The sequence below is a fragment of the Rhamphochromis longiceps genome, linkage group LG6 (assembly GCF_057381845.1).
Source record: "Rhamphochromis longiceps isolate RC_006_pf linkage group LG6, R_longiceps_female_GT1.1, whole genome shotgun sequence".
Taxonomy (NCBI): Eukaryota; Metazoa; Chordata; class Actinopteri; order Cichliformes; family Cichlidae; genus Rhamphochromis; species Rhamphochromis longiceps.
The window spans coordinates 7,950,450-7,973,661 of NC_140562.1; the positions used below are offsets into that span (position 1 = coordinate 7,950,450).

The 23,212-nt window shown below is 40.9% G+C and overlaps 1 protein-coding gene across 2 annotated transcripts in view; it reads right to left on the reverse strand.

Moving 5' to 3' along the window:
• Positions 1-23,212, reverse strand: part of LOC146667439 (heterogeneous nuclear ribonucleoprotein L-like) — a 47,874-nt gene that overhangs the window by 10,332 nt on the left and 14,330 nt on the right. For both annotated transcript variants that reach the window (XM_085409135.1, XM_085409136.1), the window contains exons 2-6: positions 7,735-7,853; positions 5,576-5,813; positions 4,992-5,079; positions 4,575-4,669; positions 4,412-4,484 (exon numbers count right to left, since the gene is read on the reverse strand). In XM_085409135.1, the coding sequence (XP_085265261.1) occupies positions 4,412-4,484; positions 4,575-4,669; positions 4,992-5,079; positions 5,576-5,813; positions 7,735-7,853 (613 nt within the window). The remainder of the gene's footprint in view (positions 1-4,411; positions 4,485-4,574; positions 4,670-4,991; positions 5,080-5,575; positions 5,814-7,734; positions 7,854-23,212) is intronic.

Consider the following 23,212-nt stretch of genomic DNA (forward strand, 5'->3'; position numbering starts at 1 on the left):
GTGCTCAAATGGGGTGATACAGTACTATTAGGTCTTTAAGATAAGATAGGGCCAGATTATTCAAGAACTTGTATGTGAGGACAAGGATTTTAAGTTTGATTGCAGTTCAAAGAGGGAGCCAGTGAAGAGAAGGAAGTATGAGAGAAAGAATATGTTATCTCTTTCTGGCACCTGTCAGTACTCTTGCTGCAGCATTTTGGATCCACTGAAGGCTTTTCAGAGAGTCTTAAGCGCAGTTGGATAATAATGAATTAGAGTAGTCCAGCCTAGAAGTAATAAATACATGAACTAGTTTTTCAGTGTCACTCTGAGAAAGGATGTTTCTAATTTTAGAGATATTGTACAAATGAAAGAAAACTGTCCTACATTTTTGTTTAATATGCACACTGAAGAACATATCCTCTGGTCAAAAACAATTTTCAAGATTCATCAGAGTGTTACTGGAGGACAGGGTAACGCCATCTAGAGGTTAGATAGCATACTAGTTAGATAACATACTTGTAAGGCCAAGTACAATATACCTTCAGTTTTATCTGAATTTAAAGGAACGAAATTAGTGAATGCTGCCTGGTTTTCAGTCCTAAATATTACTTAAGTCCCGGTACAAGCAGGATTCAGGATTCATTGCACTAATGTTAATGGTAACTTGGTTATTTTGCTGCCTCTTCTTGGTGCTGTTGAGCCAAATAGACTCAGTGTGCTAGTGTGCCAAATGGGATCTCAACTTATTTAATACCCCTAATAAGACAAAAAGTAAATGTGGAGAAACTACTGCTCTTATGTTATTTTTGTAGTGGTTCATACCACTTGAGTCTGTCACCATTTTGTGTATCCAGCCGTTTCCCCTGATTTTTTTTCTCTCTCTGAATCTAAAGCACAACGTATGTACCTCCAAGTAAAAATGATGAAAAGCAGTGAAAAGTTTTATATTCAGAAACCTATAAGCACCAGAATGTAGCTGAAAATAGATGTCAATATTTCTTTTCTTTAGTTATTTGAAACATGGAGTATTTTAGTACTAATAGTACTGCTGTGTTTGCATTACAGCATTACATCACATCTATTCTATATGACTTAAAACGGTTAAGATATGGCATGATTTCCTCACCCAATAAAGGAATATTTAGTATATCAGTCTACTCTTCATTTTGACTTTTCTTTTTACCAATATAAGTAAGCCTTCAGACAAACGCAGTAGTGCCAATATAGTAAAAGAACAATATTTGTCTCATGTCCAAAACAGCCTTATACACTTGTCTTTGAGATGAAGATATGAAGTGATATAGAAATAGAAATAAATGCAACTTGAATCCTTGCTGAAGTTCAGTATTTAAAACTGAGCTAAATTTCACTAATGAGAATTTTAAATCTAATTTATTAATACAAGAATTTTATCTTTATGCATATTATATTTGCAAAGTAAGATGACACTAGTCCCATGAACATTAGCTGCTACTTACTAGCTAATCTTAAAATTAACAGTCACGTTTTCATGGTCTTGTGCGCTCTCATCCTCAGATACTTAAGAAACCAAAAAAATCGCATACACCAAATCCTCAAATGACCCAGCCTTCACGGTTTACATAGGCTGGGTTCTTTGAGGATGCAGCCCTTTAATTGGGACACACCTTATCAGTCTTTTGTCCTTTTAATGTCATCTTAGTGCATTGACATTTCCAAGCTCCTCCTGAGGTTTTCCAACTGAACTGGAGTAAATTTACTCTGTTTATATTTACTCAGATTGCAAACAAAATGTATTGTGCTTTATAAGACACATTCCTGCTGTGTAAAAAGAAGATAATAATGTTCACTAGAAGGAATAAGTAAAATGTCAACATATTAATTTTACTTGACGTGAACCATCCATCTTCTTCCGCTTATCCGGGCCGGATCGTGGGGACAGCAGCCTAAGCAGAGAAGCCCAGACGTCCCTCTCCACAGCCACTTCCTCCAGCTTGTCCGGTGGAACTCCCAGGCCAGCCGAGAGATATAATCTCTCCAGCATGTCCTGGGTCTGCCCTGGGGCCTCCTCCCAGTGGGACATGCCCGGAAAACCTCGCACAGAAGGCGCCTAGGAGGCATCCTTGTCAGATGCCCGAACCACCTCAGCTGGCTCCTTTCAATGTAAGGAACAGCGGCTCTACTCTGAGCCCCTCTGGCAGAACTTCTGAACCTATCTCTAAGGGAAAGGCCAGCCACCCTTCTGAGGAAGCCCATTTCTGCCGCTTGTATCCGCGATCTTGTTCTTTCGGTCACTACCTACTAGAGATGGACCGAGACGATATTACGTATCGGTATCGGTCCGATACTGACCTAAATTACTGGATCGGATATCGGAGAAAAATAAAAAATGTAATCCGATCCATTAAATATCACGAAAGCACCTCACAAAACTTGCAACACGCCGTAACTCGCCTCAGAACGTTAGCACGTCGGAGCAGTATGCATCACGTGATAGAGCGGCTGTGGCATGCGGGACCTGTTGGTGGTCTGGATAGCATGTGGAGCTTCGCTAGCAACCCGGCATTTCATCTCTGACAAAGTTATCCCCGAGAGAAGTAAAGCAAGTGTGTAAGTCCATCTCTGAATGTTTGTAAAGCATTCCTGCGTTAAGCTTAACAAACGATATATGGAGCTACTGCCTCTTCTTGCTGCTACTTCAATCATGAAACTGCTTAACGATCAGCTGATCGGCTTTTCTGTTGCGAGTCGTGTCTCTAGTTTGCTTTTGGCCCACTTTGCACCAGAAAGAGGAAACCAGCAGCTGAACAACAGCAGCACGTTTAAGCTTGATCAGCTGTTGTTAGAATGTATTTAATATTACTTTCTACTCGAGGATCTTTTTCTACGTAGCTGACGCTGGTAACTGTGCAGGGGCGGATCTAGCAAAGTTTAGCCAGGGGGGCCGATAGGGCATTAACAGGGAAAAGGGGCACAAAGACATACTTTTCTTTCTTATTCTCATTTAAAATGTCTAGCTTTTAATAAATAATTATCTGACACCCAAAGTTTTAATTTGATGTAAAATGAATAGAAGTCAATTACTGTATATAGTAACTATTAAGTCTAATATATATACCCTAGTAAGCTATAGTACTTTTTCCTTTGGGAAGGTACCATCTGTGCAGTCTGCAATTTTGTTGAAGAAAGATGTTGAATCTATTTAATATTTCTTGAAAAATAATTGATTTCTGTGCATTTTTTTTCACACTGCATCAAATTAAGGTTGATTACGTCGATTAAGCATCATGAGGTGGAGCGTGAGGGGTGGTTCCCTATTTTTTATTTATTTATTTTTGTTGTTGCTGGGAGTTGGAACCCTATTAGTTAGGTTGCTTAATATTTATGCTAAGTACTCTTTAAAATACCAGAATAGGGAGGATGGTGTAGGTTTAAGTTTATTAGATTGATCAGTATTGCTGAACTATGAAATATTTTTTTTTGCATACAGGTATAACAGAATAGCTTTAGTGTAGTTGTTGTTTTAAACTTGAGTATGAACTTATACAAAATGCAGCAAGATATTTAAAAAAACAGTTTTGTTGATTAAAAAACACTATATCGGATTCATATCGGTATCGGCAGATATTCAAATTTATGATATCGGTATCGGACATAAAAAAGTGGTATCGTGCCATCTCTACTACCTACAGCTTGTGACCATAGGTGAGGGTAGGGACGTAGATCAAGCAGTCAATTGAGAGCTTTGCTTTTACACTCAGCTCTCTCTTCTCCATGATGGAACGGTACACTGTCCGCATCCCTGCAGCCGCAGCACCAATCTGTCTGTCGATCTCCCGCTCTCTTCTCCCAACTCACTTATGAACAAGACCCCGAGATACTTAAACTCCTCAACCTAATCAAATTCAGCACCAGGTGGTGAGTTGGATGAGGTGGCGGGGGAGAACGCTGGACAGACCTGGTGCACCTAAACGTATAGTGAGGGTGTGCTGGGAATGTCTGGCAGAGGCCCCAGTCTGTGAGATTTACAACGCACACCTCCGGCAGAGCTTCACCAGCATTCCGAGAGAGACTGCGGACATTGAGTCCGAATGGACCATGTTCAGCACTTCCATTGCCGAAGCCGCTGCACTGAGCTGCAGCCGCAAGGTGGTTGGTGCCTGTCGTTGGTTAACCCCCAAACCAAATGGTGGACACCAGAGGTGAAGGGAGCCACAAGGCTAAGAAGGAGTCCTATCAGGCTTGGTTAGCCTGTGTGGCTTCAGAGGTAGCTGATATGTACTGACAGTCCAAGCGTGAAGTGGCTTGGGCAGTGGCTGAAGCAAAAACTCAGGTGTGGGAGGAGTTCTGAGTGGCCATGGAAAAAGACTTTTGGACTGCCTCGAAGTAAACTTTAAAGAATATGCTTAAAGTGCTTTCATTGATCAGAGATTAAAAGAGGGAACGCTACCTCGGTGCAGGAGGAAGGGTTTGGTGTAATCCCAGCTGGTGTTGTTGTTGCAGATGACGTTCAGTCTGTTGGGCTGCAAGGGGCAACAGAGCACAGCACCTCTTTTTAGATGTGTGTTCATGTGCATGGGCATGACTGTGTGAGTGTATGTGCATGTGTTTACCCGAGCGTATTCAATCTTGAGTGTGCAGCAGCCAGCATAGATGTCAGCTCCATTCAGAGCCAGTTTGGCCTTCTGAGCATCCTTTACTGACTCAAATGTTAACAAGCTTGTTAAGGTTGACTCATCAGGATCAGCAGAGAAAAACAAGACTACCACAGCCCTCAGGATGATGCACTGTCAGGTTTAATGAAGTGAACTTTGATCTGGCATCAACAAAACACATCCAGTTAGCTATAATCCTCTTCTACCATCCTGTGTTCATTATTTTGTATCCAAACGAGTCTATTAAGCTCTGAACTGGAGCTTAGAAAAATGAAAACGCATGTTGGCATTTCTCTGCTAATCTGTGATATACCCCAAGCACACATGCAATTGTGTGCGCACACACACACATACACACACACACACAGTCAGGATATTCAACCATGGCCTGGATGCCGTTGCGTTTGAAGATGACAATACGTAGGACGTTACCAACTGGGTTGCACACAGTGTACAACACATCCTGAGAGAAAGACAGAGACCACACTGTAAAAACTGCAACGTACCTACTGGTCACCAAGAAAATGGACTTAAGAAAACAGAAATGGAAAATGGGCTTTAACGCTTAAAACCTTTACATTTATGAGCTAATTTTGACTAAAAGTTAAAAGCTTACATTATTTTACAAATAAGCAGTGAGACATTAGCACTAATCTAAATTACAAAGATATTGTTGAGGATGTATACACAGATAAAGAATGTATACACAGAGCAAAGGCACAGAGGGTTTGTTAATAATAGATGTCTGACAATGTAAGCTTGTATCTCTGTATCTGTATTCCTGAGGCAAACATTTTAAGTAATGTACAATGACTGTAATCATTATTAACGCAGGAGCAGGCGTCCTTGAAGGGTAAAAAGAGACCTGGTTAAAGAGTTTTAGCTCAGATAGCAAAAAGTTTCTTTTCTAACACAAGTTGAAGATATGGCAAGAGTCTTAGGTGGGGTAAAGGACTTACAGTGGTAATGGGATACACAGGGTTCTGTATGGACAACAGGAGGACTTTGTTTCCACTGGAGGGGTCGTCTGTGTTGGTGGGTCTGGTGATTCTCTGGCTGGTAGAGAAGTTAAAAAAAGCCTGCTGCTCAGCGACGTAGACAGCATCACGGGTTCCGAATGACACGCAGCGCTCAGCACTCTCCACGCTGTCAAATTCCACCAGAGCCTGACGCTTGAAAGGCATCATCATTACATAACTGCCGATAGCGGAGACAAATGTGAAGGTTAGAGAAGGTGAGCAAGTAAAGTAAAAGTATGCACATTTTTATTTCTATAGCATCTTTCAACATAAACAACAAGTGCTTCACAAGAAATTACCATAGTGTGCCAGAAGAGTTAATGAAATCCAAGTCGAAAATGATGACTACTGGCACAAGCTGCACTTTGAAATCATTTCAGCGGGTCACGCAGCTATCAACTTTTGTAACCTTGCATGTTTCGCCATTGCTGCAAAAGCAGGTATGAACTGATGTGACTGTGCGATCAGTCACATCAGTGAATATAGATCCAATCAAGAACACTTATTCTATACTGTAATTTCTGTCGTTATTATCTGTGATTAAGGTAAATCACAAAATCTCATGCACATGTGCCAACTGGAAGGCAGCCTGTTTCAGTTATTACCTTTTTTCCCTCTATTCTTTAAACTTTTGTTCTTAGTTTTTTGTCTTTTACTTATTAGTAGCGTGTTAGTGTGTTTCAAATTGTTTTCTCTCAAACATGTGGGTTGAGAAAGCTTTTTTTCACCTTATCGCTGTGGACTGGGGGTACGCATTTTGGAGGACTATAAATACCTTGGACTAAGCACATATAATAAACTGGACTGGGTAAACAACCCAGTCCAGTTTACCCAATGGTGTCAGACAGGGTGGGATTTTGTCTCCAATTTTAATTAATTTATATGTTGATGATTTCTCCATGTAGCTGAGAGCCTGTAACACTGGGCGTATATTAGGTAAAACATGGATAAATCATCTTATGTATGCAGATGGCCTGGTTGTTTTTAGTCCCAGTAGTGCTGGATTACAGGAGCTTAATATCTGTACTGAATATGGTCTGCATTATGATATAAAGTACAATGCTATTAAAAGTGCTATTTTGATATGTAGAACCAAGCAGGATAAACAGCTAGATTTCTCTGTGTTTAACTGTCCCAAAATAATATTGGGGTTCATAAAAAGGTGAAATACCTCGGTGACTTTATTGTTGATCAAATGAATGATGATGATGACATATACAGACAACGATGCAAGCTCTATTTGCAGGCAAATACCATTGCACGCAAATTCAGCTTTTGTTCAGTTCCAGTTAAAGTGACTTTGTTCAAAGCGTGTTGCACACTGCTATATACTGCCCCCTTGTGGTCATCTTAGAAGCAAAGTAACATGCGGACGCTGCATGTTACATATACATGATGCAATGAGGAAATGTTCAGTGCATAGTAAGCATTGGAATCCCTAGTCACATTTGGTGCTGCGCACCTGTAGATGAAAGAGCAGCCAGGCATGTGACTGTAATTAACTTCCCCGCCACAGGGTGTCATTGCTACACATCCCAATTGTATGTGTGCACATAGTCTACAGCAACATTTTGATGTTTGTTTCTTGCCAAAAGAAAAACTGCCCAAATGTCAAGACCCAAGGTTAATAACAGTGCATTAGCTAGTATATCCTACTTCACTCATTCCCAGGTAAATATAAAGAAACTGATTCACTGGCTGCCTCCTTCCACTTGTCAAAGTTGCTCAGATGTTTGACCATTTTTTTGTCATGAACTTTAGGAATTTACTGTTTATTTGGTACCTAATATATCCCACCATTTGACAGTGATAACTTTGCACGTCAGTTTTAGTCAGGGATGTTTCCAATTTTTAATGGGTCTTTCTAGTCATTTAACACTAGGAAGAAGGCATTTGTTTCATACAGTTTAGGGTTGCAGCTTGCTAAACAAGCTTTCTAGCACAAGCTCAAAATCATGTCATGCCTGTACATTGCAAGGTGTGCACTAAAAAAAGTCCATGATACCAAAGTCAATGTGCAATGCAATTCCAAGCTAAATGAAAGTGTGTTAATATTTTTTAAATGGCCTCAACAGTATTTAGAGTTAAACCAGGACTACCAGATGTTGCCAAACTTGTCAAGTGCCTCCACTAGGTCCCCTTCCACCACAGCATCGCAAAGTCCTCGAACATGGACAACTGGAGATGGGGGGATGCGACGACTGTCATCCAAACAATCCTGTAGAGAAAATAAAAATGAACTCAGATGTTTTCTTAATTTTACTTTGCACAAAGAAAATGTTTGCTTACTTGCGTAACCGGGGTTCTTTGAAAAGTGAGTTCAGTATCCCACTATGGTAAGCAACCTCTGGCATGACCAGTCACTTCAAGGACTTGCTGACAGGTGTCCTCTACATAAACATTCCTAAAAAGGTCCCATGAGGCAGTCATTCATCTGATGGAATGTGCACACAGCTGCACAAAAGGCTGTGGTCCACCTTGTTGGAAAACTGGACCTCTACCACCCAGTCGGACAACCCCTGGCGAGACATAGACTTACCTTTAAAGAAGGAGTTAAAGCTACAAAGATTTGGTTGCTTTTCCTAAACCCCTCAGTCCTGTCTAGATAATTGCTTAATGTATCGATAAGGCATAGTGAATTAAAGTGGTTCTGGCTCTCATCTGCAAATGGCAAGTAGAGAAAAGCTAATAAATGGAATGGACTGGTTCTTACATAGTGCTTTTCTACTCTACCTGAGCACTCAAACCACTTACAACTCTCATTCATACAAATACCTTTTCTATATGTAGGTGTGTTCTATCTAGCACTCACACAAATCATACTCCAATGGATGTATCAGAGATCAACTTGGGGTTACTATCTTGCCCAAAGATTTTTGGCATGCAGGCTGGAGTTGCCAGGGATCAAACCACCAACCATCTGATTGGGAAAATAGCAGGCAGTACCTCACTGACCCTTTTGGCTGATGCCAAAGTTAGCAATAGGATACTTTACTCAATATACTCTACAGGTGCAAAAGGTAGCTCTGAGTGTGCCTCTAGAACTTTGTGTAAATCTCAGGAGGGAACATAAACCTCATTAGAAGAGGAGTAGCCACAATCTTAGTCTTAATCAGTAATGCTCAGTATTGACATCTATCAATGATCACTGATAGCTATCAGTGAAATTGTTTGTTGCACAGTGTCTAGCACACTGTTGTTGTGGTAGACAGGCAGGTCTGCAACAATATATATTCTTGCGATAAAAGCTACATAATTACTGTGTTACAACAGTTATTTCTATAATCAGTAAAAACCCATGTTTAGGGAAATTTTGCAGTTATTATTTAAGTCCATAAATGAACATGAATTCCCAAAAGAGGGTCTTCGCTCAAAATCACTGGAAAATGAGAAAGTGAATACAAGTTAAAGATGAATGAATTAAAATGCAAAGAAAGAAAAACTGTGCATAGGCAAGGCACAAAAAAAAGATATCAATTGAGTGTCATCATCAACAAAGTTGCCCAGCTCACACCAGAAAGTGGTGCATTGCATGATCTCTCTCTCCCTATATCACCAAATCAGGAAAAAAATGTAATGATGACAACCATAATGCCCATGGTTGAAGTCATGGGCCCGGATAGAAATATAACTTTGGTTCAATGACTGTGGCCTGAAAATGACAAGAGAGAAGTTACAAACATCTGCCAGACCCAAAGAGGACAGCAAGGACTTTATTGCCCAATTCCAGTATAATTTATTCAATTCAATTCAATTTTATTTATATAGCACCAAATCACAACAAAGGTCGCCTCAAGGCTCTTCATAGATACAGAGAAAAACCCAACAATCATATGACACCCTATGAGCAAGCACTTTGGCGACAGTGGGAAGGAAAAACTCCCTTTTAACAGGAAGAAACGTCCGGCGGCCATCTGCTGTGACCGGTTGGGGTGAGAGAAGAAAGACAGGATAAAAGACATGCTGTGGAAGAGAGACAGAGGTTAATAACAGATATGATTCAATGCAGAGAGGTCTATTAACCCTTTAAGACCTACCATAGAACCAAGTCCGCCAGAGCTTATATTATATTTCTACATGCTGTGGAGCCATTTTTGGGAGCATTTCAAGTTGCTATACATCAATACAACCATTATAGCCCAGATTTTAATAATATGTATTCATTAAGTGCATAGTAATTACATAAATTGCAAAAAAGTGCAATAAACTACAAAAAAATTGAAAATCGTTTTTGATTTTTTAACATATATTTGTAGTTAGAGAAATTTAAGAGGCTTATCCCTCAAAACTGTAAATACAAAAAAGTTGCACAAAATAGTTTCCCACCACAGGAAATTTATTTTGAGTGTCTTCATAGTTTTATTTTTGAAATACACCAATTTTTATACACTGCAGGAAAAACGAAAATAAATATTATACTGCAAATTTGCAAAAAAGCAGCATATGCATCAAAATAAACTATTTCCAGCAGTGCAATATGAGTCCTAAGCTTCCCAGAAACGACACAGAAAGTCATAAAGTCAAAGATAACTTTTAAAAAGAGCAGTATAGGCCCTGAGGCCCTGATCGCAAAAAAGACTACATTTCCGCGAAAATGACGTCACTTCCGGTTTCGGGCAGGTAATGGCGGAAATGCAAAAGTTCGCGCTGACGTCTATTCCAACGTAGGAAGTGTTATGAACAGCTGATCGGATCGGTAAAGCCTGTTTCTGGAATATTATGTTTTTGTTCCTGCAAGCGCTTTTTATGCAGTTTTTGCAAAGCTTTATGTGGAAGGAAACCGTGACCTAGGACAAGCTGATGGCATAAGATGTAAGTACAACTCCTCCGGTTTCATATGCAAAAAAAAATTTTTGCGCTAGCTTACGTGGTTGCAGTGCTACTGGGATTTAAAAATAGTTACGCATAACAGAGCGTTCCCGCTCCGATCGGCTCTAAAGGGTTAATACATAGTCAGTGAGAAAGGTAACTGGAAAGGAAAAACTCAATGCATCATGGGAATCCCTGGCAGCCTACGTCTATTGGAGCATAACTAAGGGAGGATTCAGGGTCACCTGGTCCAGCCCTAACTATATGCTTTAGCAAAAAGGAAAGTTTGAAGCCTAATCTTGAAAGTAGGGATAGTGTCTGTCTCCCGAATCCAAACTGGAAGCTGGTTCCACAGAAGAGGGGCCTGAAAACTGAAGGCTCTCCCTCCCATTTTACTTTTAAATACTCTAGGAACAACAAGTAGGCCTGCAGAGCGAGAGCAAAGTGCTCTAATAGGGTGATATGGTACTACAAGGTCATTAAGATAAGATGGGGCCTGATTATTTAAGACCTTGTATGTGAGGAGCAGGATTTTGAATTCAATTCTGGATTTAACAGGAAGCCAATGAAGGGAAGCCAAAACAGGAGAAATATGCTCTCTCTTTCTAGTCCCTGTCAGGACTCTTGCTGCAGCATTTTGGATTAGCTGAAGGCTTTTCATCGAGTTTTTTGGACATCCTGATAATAATGAATTACAGTAGTCCAGCCTGGAAGTAATAAATGCATGAACTAGTTTTTCAGCGTCACTCTGAGACAGGATATTTCTAACTTTAGAGATGTTGCGCAAATGGAAGAAAGCAGTCTTACATATTTGTTTAATATGTGCGTTGAAGGACATATCCTGGTCAAAAATGACTCCAAGGTTCCTCACAGCATTACTGGAGGCCAAGGTAATGCCATCCAGAGTAAGAATCTGGTTAGATACCATATTTCTAAGATTTTCAGGGCCGAGTACAATGACCTCAGTTTTATCTGAATTAAGAAGCAGAAAGTTAGCGGCCATCCAGGTCTTTATGTCTTTAAGACATTCCTGTAGTTTAACTAATTGGTGTGTGTTATCTGGCTTCATAGATATATAGAGGTGGGTATCATCTGCATAGCAGTGAAAATTTATGCTATGTCTTCTAATGATGCTGCCTAGGGGAAGCATGTATAATGTAAACAGAATTGGTCCTAGCACTGAACCCTGTGGAACTCTATAATTAACCTCAGTGTGTGAAGAGGACTCTCCATTTAGATGTACAAATTGGAGTCTATTAGATATGATACAAACCACTGCAGCACAGTACCTGTAATACCTACAGCATGTTCTAATCGCTCTAATAGGATATTATGGTCAACAGTATCGAACGCTGCACTGAGGTCTAGCAGGACAAGCACAGAGATGAGTCCACTGTCAGAGGCCATAAGAAGATCATTTGTAACCTTCACTAAAGCTGTTTCTGTGCTGTGATGAGCTCTGAAACCTGACTGAAACTCTTCAAATAAGCCATTCCTCTGCAGATGATCAGTTAGCTGTTTGACAACTACTCTTTCAAGGATTTTTGATATGAAAGGAAGGTTGGAGCTAAGACTGCTGGGTCTAGAGATGGCTGTTTGAGTAAAGGTTTAACTACAGCCACCTTGAAGGCCTGTGGTACATAGCCGATTATTAAAGATAGTTTGATCATATTTAAGATCGAAGAATTAATTAATGGCAGGACTTCTTTGAGCAGTTTTGTAGGAATGGGGTCTAAAAGACATGTTGATGGTTTGGAGGAAGTAATTATTGAAGTTAACTCAGAAAGATCAATTGGAGAAAAAGAGTCTAACTTAACATCAATGGTACTAAGAGTAGCTGTAGATAATATTACATCTGTGAGATGATTATTGGTCATTTTTTTCTCTAATGACAAAAATTTTATTTGTGAAGAAGTTCATGAAGTCATTACTAGTTAACGTTAAAGGGATGGTTGGCTCAAGAGAGCTCTGACCTTTTGTCAGCCTGGCTACAGTGCTGAAGAGAAACCTGGGGTTGTTCTTATTTTCTTCAATCAGTGACGAATAGTAAGATGTTCTGGCTTTGCAGAGGGCTTTCTTATAAAGCAGCAAACTATTTCTCAAGGCTAAATGACGATCCTCTAAATTTGTGACATGCCATATCCTCTCCAGCTTACGAGTCATCTGCTTTAGGCTACGTGTTTGAGAATTATACCACGGAGTCAGGTACTTCTGATTTGAGACCTTAGTTTTCACAGGAGCTACAGTATCCAGAGTCATACGTAGTGAGGAGGTAAAATTATTAACAAGATAATCGACCTCTGTTGGAGTAGTGTTCAGGTAGCTGCTCTGCTCTATGTTGGTACAGGGCATTGAAGATGATAACAGTGGGTGGATTGTATTCTTAAACTTAGTTACAGCGCTTTCAGAAAGACATCTACTTTGACAAAGTCTACTCTCCACTGCTGTGTAATCAATTATTGTAAATGTAAATGTTATCAGGAAATGATCAGACAGGAGAGGGTTTTCAGGAAAAACTGTTAAATGTTCAGTTTCTATGCCATATGTTAAAACAAGATCTAGAGTGTGATTAAAGTGGTGGGTGGGTTCTTTTATATTTTGAGAGAAACCAATTGAGTCTAATAACAGATTAAATGCCATGTTGAGGCTGTCATTTTTAGCATCTACATGGATGTTAAAATCACCCACAATAATTATTTTATCTGAGCTGAGAACTAAATCAGATAAAAAGTCTGAGAAATCAGACAGAAACTCTGTGTAAGGCCCAGGTGGACGATAGATGATAACAAGTAAGACTGGTTTCTGAGTTTTACAACTGGGGTGGATAGGGATGGGTATCGAAAACCGGTTCTTGTTGAGAACCGGTTCCCACTGTTTCAATTCCTTGGAATCGTTTGCCACTTTTAAAAACGATTCCCTTATCGATTCCAGTCGCCCCGAATGACGTCATCACGTTGAGTAGCGTCTTTTACCCAGTAGGAAACACGGCGCCTGAGCGGCACAAACGCTCAAAAGTTTGGTTACACTTTATGAGAAAGGATGACAACAGGGCAACGTTCAATACTTGCAAAGTAGAGATTTCATCAAAGGGAGGAAACACTACGAATATGCAAAAGTATTTGCTCAAAAAACACGCGATTGCTTTCAACGAATGTCGTGTTTTTGATCCGCTCCGGACTAGCGAAGCTCAACCCAGCAGCAGCGGTAGCATTTCCACGTCCTCTCCCGTTAATACTGCAGGTAACTAATCAATTAGCATTGCATATTATGTTAGCGCGATTTACCTTATTACAAAACCTGCTATTACTGTGCATCTAGATAACCATGATGAGAGAGACAGAGTCTGGCTCAGATGCTGGCAGTTCTCGCTGCAGTCTACCGGTAGCGTCTCCTTTCAGGCCAGGATAGACGAATGTCACCCAGCAGTGTCTAAGTTTGTGGTCAAAGGCTTGCACCCATTTGCCACAGCAGATGCCCCCGATTTCACTTTGGTAAGTGAATGTGTTTAATTGTAGGCAGGACATTACTGGATATTCTTGTGTAATTGCTACAGAATAATTTATGTTAAACTTTGTTATTGCTACAGAAGAATATTTATTTTATTATTTTACATATACATTTTTTTTTCCTGGGGACCCTGTGACACCCCATTGAAGAGCCGTAGGCTGTGGATCTCTTAAGATCTCACTGTTGGGTTTGTAAGGCCATGTTACTTCTAAATTTCTATCTTGTTCAAAGAGAAGATATAAAACACAGTTCTAAGCTAATCGACTTTAGTGTTCTCCTTTTTAAAAAAAAAGAATCGATAAGAGAATCGATAAGGAATCGAATCGTTAAACAGAATCGAAAATGGAATCGGAATCGTTAAAATCTTATCAATACCCATCCCTAGGGGTGGACAAGGCTAAGTATCAGGCTTTCAAATAAATTAAAAGTCTGTCTGGGTCTTTGGTTGATTAATAGGCTGGTGTGAAAAATTGCTGCCACACCGCCCCCTCTGCCTGTGCTTCGAGATTTCTGGTAGTTAGAATGACTCGGGGGTGTGGGTTCATTTAAACTAACATAATCATCCGGCTGCAACCAGGTTTCTGTAAGGCAGAGTAAATCGATTTGTTGATCAATTATTAAGTCGTGTACTAACAGAGACTTGGAGGAGAGAGACCTAATATTTAATAATCCACATTTCACTGTTTTACTCTTTGGTTCTGATGTGGATATTGTATTGTTCTTTCTTTGTGATTGTTTATGTTTAAGTTGTTTATTGCTGGTTTTTAGTTTGTTTTTTGTCTGTTTGGGAGCTGACACAGTCTCTATGGAGATGGGTTTTTGGGGGGGTAGCAGGAGGAGAGAAGCTGCAGAGAGGCGTGTAAGACTGCGACTCTGCTTCCTGGTCCCAACTCTGGATAGTCATATTTTGGGGGGTTTAATAAATTTGTCCATATTTTTAGAAATGAGAGCTGCTCCATCCAAATTGGGATGGATGCCGTCTCTCCTAACAAGACCAGGTTTCCTCCAGAAGGTTTGCCAATTATCTATGAAGCCCACATCGTTTCTGGGACACCACTCAGACAGCCAGCAATTTAAGGAGAACATGTGGCTAAACATGTCACTCCTGGTCTGATTGGGGAGGGGACCAGAAAAAACTACAGAGTCTGACATTGTTTTGGCAAAGTTACACACAATTCAATATTGATTTTAGTGACCTCCGATTGGCGTAACCGGGTGTCATTGATGCCGACGTGAATTATGAGTTTACTGAATTTACGTTTACCCTTAGCCAGCAGTTTTAAATTTCCATCAATGTCGCCTGCTCTGGCCCCTGGAAGACAATTGACTATGGTTGCCAGTGTCTCTAGCTTCACATGTCTGAGAACAGAATCACCAATTACCAGAGTTTGAGCCCCGGCGGGTGTGTCGCCGAGTGGGGAAAAACGGTTAGACACATGCACAGGTTGGTGGTGTACCTGGGGCTTCTGTTTAGGACTATGCTTCCTCCTCACGGTCACCCAGCCGCCCTCTTTCCACAGCTGCTTGGGGTCTGCCGGGGAACAGCTAGCGGAGCCTACGCTATCTTCGGCTGCACCAGCTACAGGGGCCTGGCTAGCTACGGGTGAATGAAGGGTGCGAAGTCAAGTCTCCAATTCAGTAATCCTGGTCTCCAGAGCTGCAAATATGCTACATTTGTTACAGATATCATTACTGCTAAAGGAGGCCGAGGAGTAACTAAACATCTGACACAATGAGCAAGAAAGTGCAGGAGGGACAGGTGAAGTAGCCATGGTGCTAACGAGTCGGCTACGAGCTAAGCTAAGCTAGCAAAACAGTACAGAGACAGTGAGTGAATACTTTGGCTATAAATTAGGTAGTGAGTACACAGAAATTGGAAGAAGGCGGCTGTCATTCCTATCCTAAAGACAGGCGACAACCGAGAATGTAAAAACTACCGGGGCATCAGCTTACTGTCCATCATCGGCAAGGTCCTTATGAAAATAATTCAATCACGCCTTCAAAAGCACCGTGAGATGACCAGCCGGGAAGAACAGGCCGGGTTCCGACCCGGACGAGGCTGCAGCGACCAGATCTTCACCCTACGTCGACTCATGGAAGAACGAACCTACGATGGCTCGACCAGCCAGGTACGTATTCATGACCAAGTGTCCGAAGAATTCCCCATCATGACAGGGGTCCGGCAGGGCGATGTGGTGTCACCGCTGTTGTTCAACATCGTCATCGATGCGATAATGCGCAAAGCATTCGAGGGCCGCCGCGGAGTCCAAGCCTCGACCGATCGATTTATCACCGATCTAATGTTCGCTGATGATAGCGCCATTTTTGCCGAAGACGACACCGAGGCAACTCACATCCTCTATGACATCGCCCGGCACTCCAAACTGTACGGCCTCAAGGTTAACGCCGAGAAGACCAAAGTCCTGACCACCGACGGCTCACCAACGATCGTCCACCTTGATGGTGTGCAGATCAAACAAGTCCAACAATTTCAATATCTGGGGTCCCTCGTCGAGGAGAAGAAAGTGGCATCATCAGCGGAGATACGCTCCAGAATTGGGCAGGCGGCGGCAGCATTCGCCTCCCTGCGCTGGTGCGTCTGGAAGAAGAACAACATCTCATTGGCGACAAAGATCCGCCTTTACCGAACCCTGATCCTGCCCATTCTACTTTACAGCGCAGAGACGTGGACAATGCTCAAACACGACCTGAGCAAGCTCGAAGTTTTCCAAATGCGTTTCCTTAGATGCATTCTCGGCGTGGCATGGCCCTGTATTCAACAAGAGGATGAGACAGCTGTACATTATTAAAACTGTCTCTTGGATGGAGAGATGCCCCCAAATCACAAACTGGGAAGTACATCTGTGGGATTGCTTTGTGTTTAAACCTGTACAAGTACAAGACTAAGTGTAAGCATATGTGTACAATGGGATAGCAAGAATGTCTGAGGTGGAAGAATTTGCCATACATGGAGAATAAAATGGCAAGAAAAATAATAACAAGAAAGCCAAGACTGAAGAAAAAGTCCAAATGACAGAGCTTAAAATGTACAAGTGCCAAACACAGACTACTGCAGAACAAGTGAGAGGCCAGGGAAGGAGGATAAGGTTAGACAGAGACAGAGCTGTTTTCAGTGGAGAGCCACATGTCACTGGGCTAAGGATTGTCCTGAAAAGTAGGAAACTGAGGCTGCTTACTCGTGTGAGAAGGGGAGGGGTGATAAGACACTGCAACAAAAGGTAAAAAAGTAAAACAAGAGACACAGATGCAATAAAAACAAGACAGACATTTGCGCAATGAAACCCAGATTAATGACACACACAATTATTGTGTGCAATGAAGATGAAATGAAGACCAGCTTACACTTATAAACATGGCCATATCTCAGATTGCGGCTAAAAAATGCCTGACAGACACACCTGTTATCAAATGCTAAGCCTACTACTTATAAAAACTTGATACAATTTCTGCTCTGGGGTGCAGGAGAACAGGTTGACTTTTGGAAATATGTGATGCTATAGAATCAGTGATCAGACAAGCAGACTGGAATCAAAAACCAAAACTTTTTATTAAAACTGTAGGAATGGAAGATATTCCAGTGACTAAACAATATACAAAAGATTTACAATGCAAAGAAATTGAATGTGGATCTTTTAAACAAACATTCCTGTTGTCGCCATATTGTCCAGTCAACTTGTTGGGTTGAGAGTCTATGTGTTAACTTCAATTTACAACACAATTGTCAGTGTGTCAGGGAAAGATGACTTGATAATAACACAGTGAGCAAAATGTTGCAGATGGTTAAATATCATGCTGATCTGCTGCTGTAAGCGTATGAGTAGAGACTCCAACAGATTGCTGCGTTTCCTGTTTGTGATGAACTGGTGAGGCTTGTACAACAACACACACACATTCATCAGACTACACAGTAACAAGCTGACCTCATGTAACACCACGTGTGTTTAAGGGGGGTTGATGAACAGTTTTTTTAAATATATTTTTTTAATATTTTATTTTTGGCTTTTTTTGCACAGAGCAGTGAACATTAAAGCAGAGGGAGAGAGAGAGAAAGGGGAAGACATGCGACAAAGCCCTGCAGCATATCGTTCATCCCAGTGAGCTAAACCGGTACCCGGGTTAATGAACAGTTTGAGAAAGTACAGAGAGAAACAGGAAACTGAGAGAGTACAAACAGGCAGTGTATACTGGAAAATACATAAGTGTAATTCTCACTGATGAACAAAACTATTTTTACAGAACAAAAACTGAACAAGATGATTGTCAAGATATGTTGCCACGGTTAAAACCAGTACAACAGTACAAACAATGGGAAGAAACTGACATTCCAGGGGTAAAGCACTGTAATGGGGTGTTTGGGAAGCATCTAACAGCATATGATTGTGTTGTAAGAACTGTTCACCTGCTGAAAAAAAGTTCTCTGTATACCCAGTTGGAGCTATGCCAGTTGGCCCCTGACTCTCCAGAATTGTGTGATATTGCGTAGCACTTATGGGCAAATAGTAAATATGATATGGGGGGAAATGAAAGGCGCTCTTTCATTGGTGGTGACTGGTAAGTCTGAGTTAAGACCATGTAAGCATCACTAGAAGCAGTTAATGTCATGGACTGTGTGTGAGGCAGGCAGGATTGGACCCAAAAAGCAGACTTGGCAGGCAGGACTTAACACAAAAACAGAGCTTTATTGCTGGAATGTTGAAGCAACAAAACTGAACTGGAGAATACAGGAAACTAAACCAACACAGCTGGGTATGAGGAAGATCGCGACCCAGGACAGAGGGAGACGCAGACATAAATACACATGAGGGAACAAACCACAGGAGGGAACACAGCTGAACATGAACTAATGAGAGTGAGGAAACAAAACTGAAATGCACTGAACATGGAACGCAAGACTGTCACAATAAAACAAGAAACAAAGAGACGCAGACTGACATGAGCTTGACAATAGAGCATGGATGTGTGGCCCAGGCCCATAGAAAACAGGTCTGGCCCAGAACTGGCACCAAGCTGGCACTTCTGACTGACTGGTGTCAGAAGTTGCAAGGTCTGGCAATGATGGCACTATTTATGTTCCTATTTTAGTTAGAAGACCCAAATCCCATGTTGCAATACTATACTGCTATGGTAGCCAATGTTTCAAATGCAGGTTTGACAGGTTTGTGAGTGTACACTTTATCCAAAACCTAGTAACAGTTTAGTCATCTTTGCCAGTGGGTGGCAATAGCTGAGGCGGTAGAGCAGGTCACCTACTGATCAGAAGGTTAGTGGTTTGATCCCTGGTTCCTCCAGTTTGCATGTCAAGAGTGTGAATGTGTATCAATGTAGTTAGGAAGCACTCAGTTAAAAGAAAGTGTGTGATTGGGTGAGTGTGGTATGTTGTATAGAGCACTTTGAGTAATCCGGGAAACTCGAAAAGCACTATAATCAGTCCATTCACTGTCTGAACAGAGTTTTGTCATGTTACTTTTGCACTGTTTTGCATGTTCTGGCACATGTTGTTATTACATGCCTTGATTAAGGTACACATTAGGCTGACATCTGGGGCCAGAGCTGAAACTGTTCTGGGCCAGCACAGGGCCTGCAGTGTGTCTACAACTGGCCCGTGGCTCCACACCACTTACAGATGGCCCACATACCGCAAAGAATGACGGCCCTTTGGTGGCCCAGATCAGGTTTGCCAGAGGTAATCCACACATGGACCAGCACAGGACCACCAGTGTGTATACAACTGGCTTTGTGCTGGCCCATGTGTGGGCCACCTCTGGCAAACCAGGTCTGTCCACCAAAGGGCCGCCATTCTTTGCGGTATGTGGGCCATGTGTAAGCACATTGTGTGGGCAAGATCCGGGCCATACCAATTTTGCTATGTGGGTATGTGCTGATTCCACTCAGGTGTGCCAACCTCCCCCATAGCCCCGCCACAGTCACCTATCTGAGACATATGATCACGTCCAACAGTAAGTCACTGTCTCTGAAAAGGATTACTGGGAATCAATCCATTCCAAAACCTCAAAAACTGACAAATCATTCATTGTGGACCACTCTACCACATTCTGTATCTCTGATCCTTCTGCAAAAAACAACTAACTTGACATTTCCAGTAGCACAGTCTGGTATTAGCTACTTAAAAGATGCACTGTGCTACACCATGCTGGGTTTAACACAGTAGGTGTTTTAACCTTGACATTTGACACTACTCCCCACAGAAGCAGATGGTAAACCACATGATTGCATAGTAGCTATATCTGAAATCCGTTCGCCTAGATCTACAGGACACACCACTGGCTAATTCTGATCAGGTGGTCATTGTGTATGGTTTGACATCATGCAACCCAATCACTGGTAAAAATCGAGTAGGATGAGTGTGCGTTGATGGGAAAACAACTAACTGTAAGCTGTGTTTAATGCCATGATGCACCTCATTATCAGACTGATGCTTACATGACACATGAGGATTTAAACTCCTGACTGCTTAATAGACACAGATTGTCCACACAATCTGTGTTTTTTTTGTTTTTGGTTAACGCTTGTGCAAAGACTGTCCATGCAATACTTATCCCTTTGCAAAAGTTTTAACTTTCTTTTAATAAAACAGTTTTGATGCTCAGTTTTTTTTCCACAACAGAACACAAACACATACACATGCGCATAAAAAAACCAAAAACAACAAAGGAGTCAGGACAGGAAGCCAGATAGTGGTCTTAAACCACGAGAAAAACAGACAAAAAGAGCATTCCTATACCCCTACCCCCACCCCATGTTAAAACTTATCATTTAATCTTCTCTGTGCAGCCGTTAGTCCATAGCAAACCAAGATGCAGTAAGAAGCAGCAGAAATCACGTTTGTCACATTGCAGGAGTGTGGCATGTAGCCAGAAAAGATAAGACAAAATGAATGCATTATTTTCTTCTGTATATCACAGCAGTGTGATATGAATCAAGATATCTAAAATTATCACAAGATTCAAGGTCAATAAGTGAAAACAAAACAAAGATACTGCTAAAGTTTGTAAGTGGTCCTGTTGCTCATACTGCTAATAGAAGAAAAATAAATGTTTTGCAGTTTAGCTTATATGAAATTGGAAGTGCATTCTTGTCATGTTTCACACAATATATATATTGTTAGCTTGGCCGTCAAAGAGAAATTTGCCTTTTAAATTTCCCAAATAGTTTTAATTTGATTAACACAGCACAAAACATACATATACTGATAGCAATGTAATCGAAACAAGCTCCACCTCAACGGATTATTTCAGAAGGGTATTTTAGATTTGTCAGAAGAAGTCTTAGCACAGTTGAGTGCAGTTGCAACCCCCCCCCCCCCCCCCAAAAAAAACAAAAAAACAAAAAACCTGATGCCTACTGTCGGAAAATCTCTCAGTACAGCTTTCTGTCTCAGGAAGAGGTTGAGCAAGCATCACACTTTTTGCAACCTGACCTTTTTTATACTGCAGGTTGAGGCGGTAAGTTTACTGTGCAGGAAACGCACTCAAGGTCTGACTGGCCGCAAGCTGTTTTTAAGTCTCTGAGGGGATGACGTCTAGAAGGTATGATAACAGCATCAGTGCAGCACTTTGCATGCATGGACATGCAGATCTGCTGACATAAAGTCCTTTTCATGTCAGACATGCTACAGCAACAACCTCTCTTGGTCGCCCACATAACACATCATTTATATAAAATCATTCACATATTTCCAACATGATTAGGACATGATTAATCTTCTGAAGACTATTCAAAATGGAATTTCAGACAAATTTATTGCTAACCTATTGGTTTATTTTGCTGAATTCATACTGCATTAGAACTTTCTGACAAGAATTCAGCTACTTTCAGTGTTAAAGCATTTACCTTTAAACTGTAGTGCTTCACTAAAAAGACCAGTAGATTTTACTGTTAACTTTGATTGCTGATCAGTTTTACTTGTTGAACATCTTGATGCTTGCTCAATCATCCAAGTAAGCACATCCCAGAAAGTTGATTCTGTACTTCTGGACAAAGTGAAAATACTACGTCCAGATGAATAGAATCAACTTCTGTGATATCTGTTGATTCATTTTTAAAACTTTTTAAACTATGCTCATTTTGCCTAACAAACAAAACCCAGGATAATATAAAAGTCTCTAATTAGCTCTTTATCATCTACTTGAGGAAAAGGTTTGTCATCACTGATACGGAAGTAGGCACAATGTGTGAAATCCTCACAGCTCATTAGCCTTCAGCCCCTGACATCAAAAACAGTTGATGTCAGAAATATTTAAGACTGTGGTCTCAAAATGATGAGTATATGCTCCACTACACCTACAAAGGAATCCGTTGCTCTAGCAACATTGAACAAGAGGCAGGTGGTTGAATTATGGATGGTGTTGGTGAAGTAGGAGAGGTGTTACCAATGTACTCACAAGCTTTACTTTGTGCTGGTAAGAGCACTGGAATGTGGTTACCATGGTGACATTATAGTTAAGATAGTGACAACATAAAGCTGATGACTTCCCTAATGCCGTGGAAACCATACATTTGTTTTTTTGGTGAGTGCATGTGTCTTTATCTAGTGTACGAGAGAGAGAGTGTGAGAGAGAGTCTGAGGCTGAACAGTGAGTGACATGTTGCTTTCCTGCAACAGACTGCTGCATCATTACAGTTCTATGTGACATTGTGCTTGACGTCTCTTAAGCCTCCCCCACCTTTGAGTCCCTCTTCATCACCTCTTCTCTCTTCATTTTCCTCATTTCCTCATTTCCTGTTCTTATTCTTCCTTTATATGATAAAGTATATAAAATATATTATCTTGGTCAGTGTTTAACAAAGCTAAAAAGGTCACGGTGATAGATCATTTATATTTGCCATCACACAATCAAGTACAACCTGGATTTACCACAGGAAAGATTTTTGAATATTTTATTATATATTGTTTTCATTTTATCCAATGATGTATCGTTTTAACCACAAAAAAAGAGTTTAAAGTGGATTATTTTTCTCAAAATCAACATTAGATCATATGTTAAAAAAATGCTCTTGCTCTTAGATCTGGTAGCATTCAGGATATGACTTGAACATCGTCACCAGCACAATAATATCAAGCTTCCTGTACATGTGTTTAATTGCTAGATATATAAAGCTGTAACTCTCTGAAGTGTGGTTTAAAGTTTGAACTTTGCTCCAAATACTTGTCACATCTCCATAATAACTTTTTTAACCCAGAAAAATATGAGATTAAAAGTCTTGTTTGCAAAAGTCTCC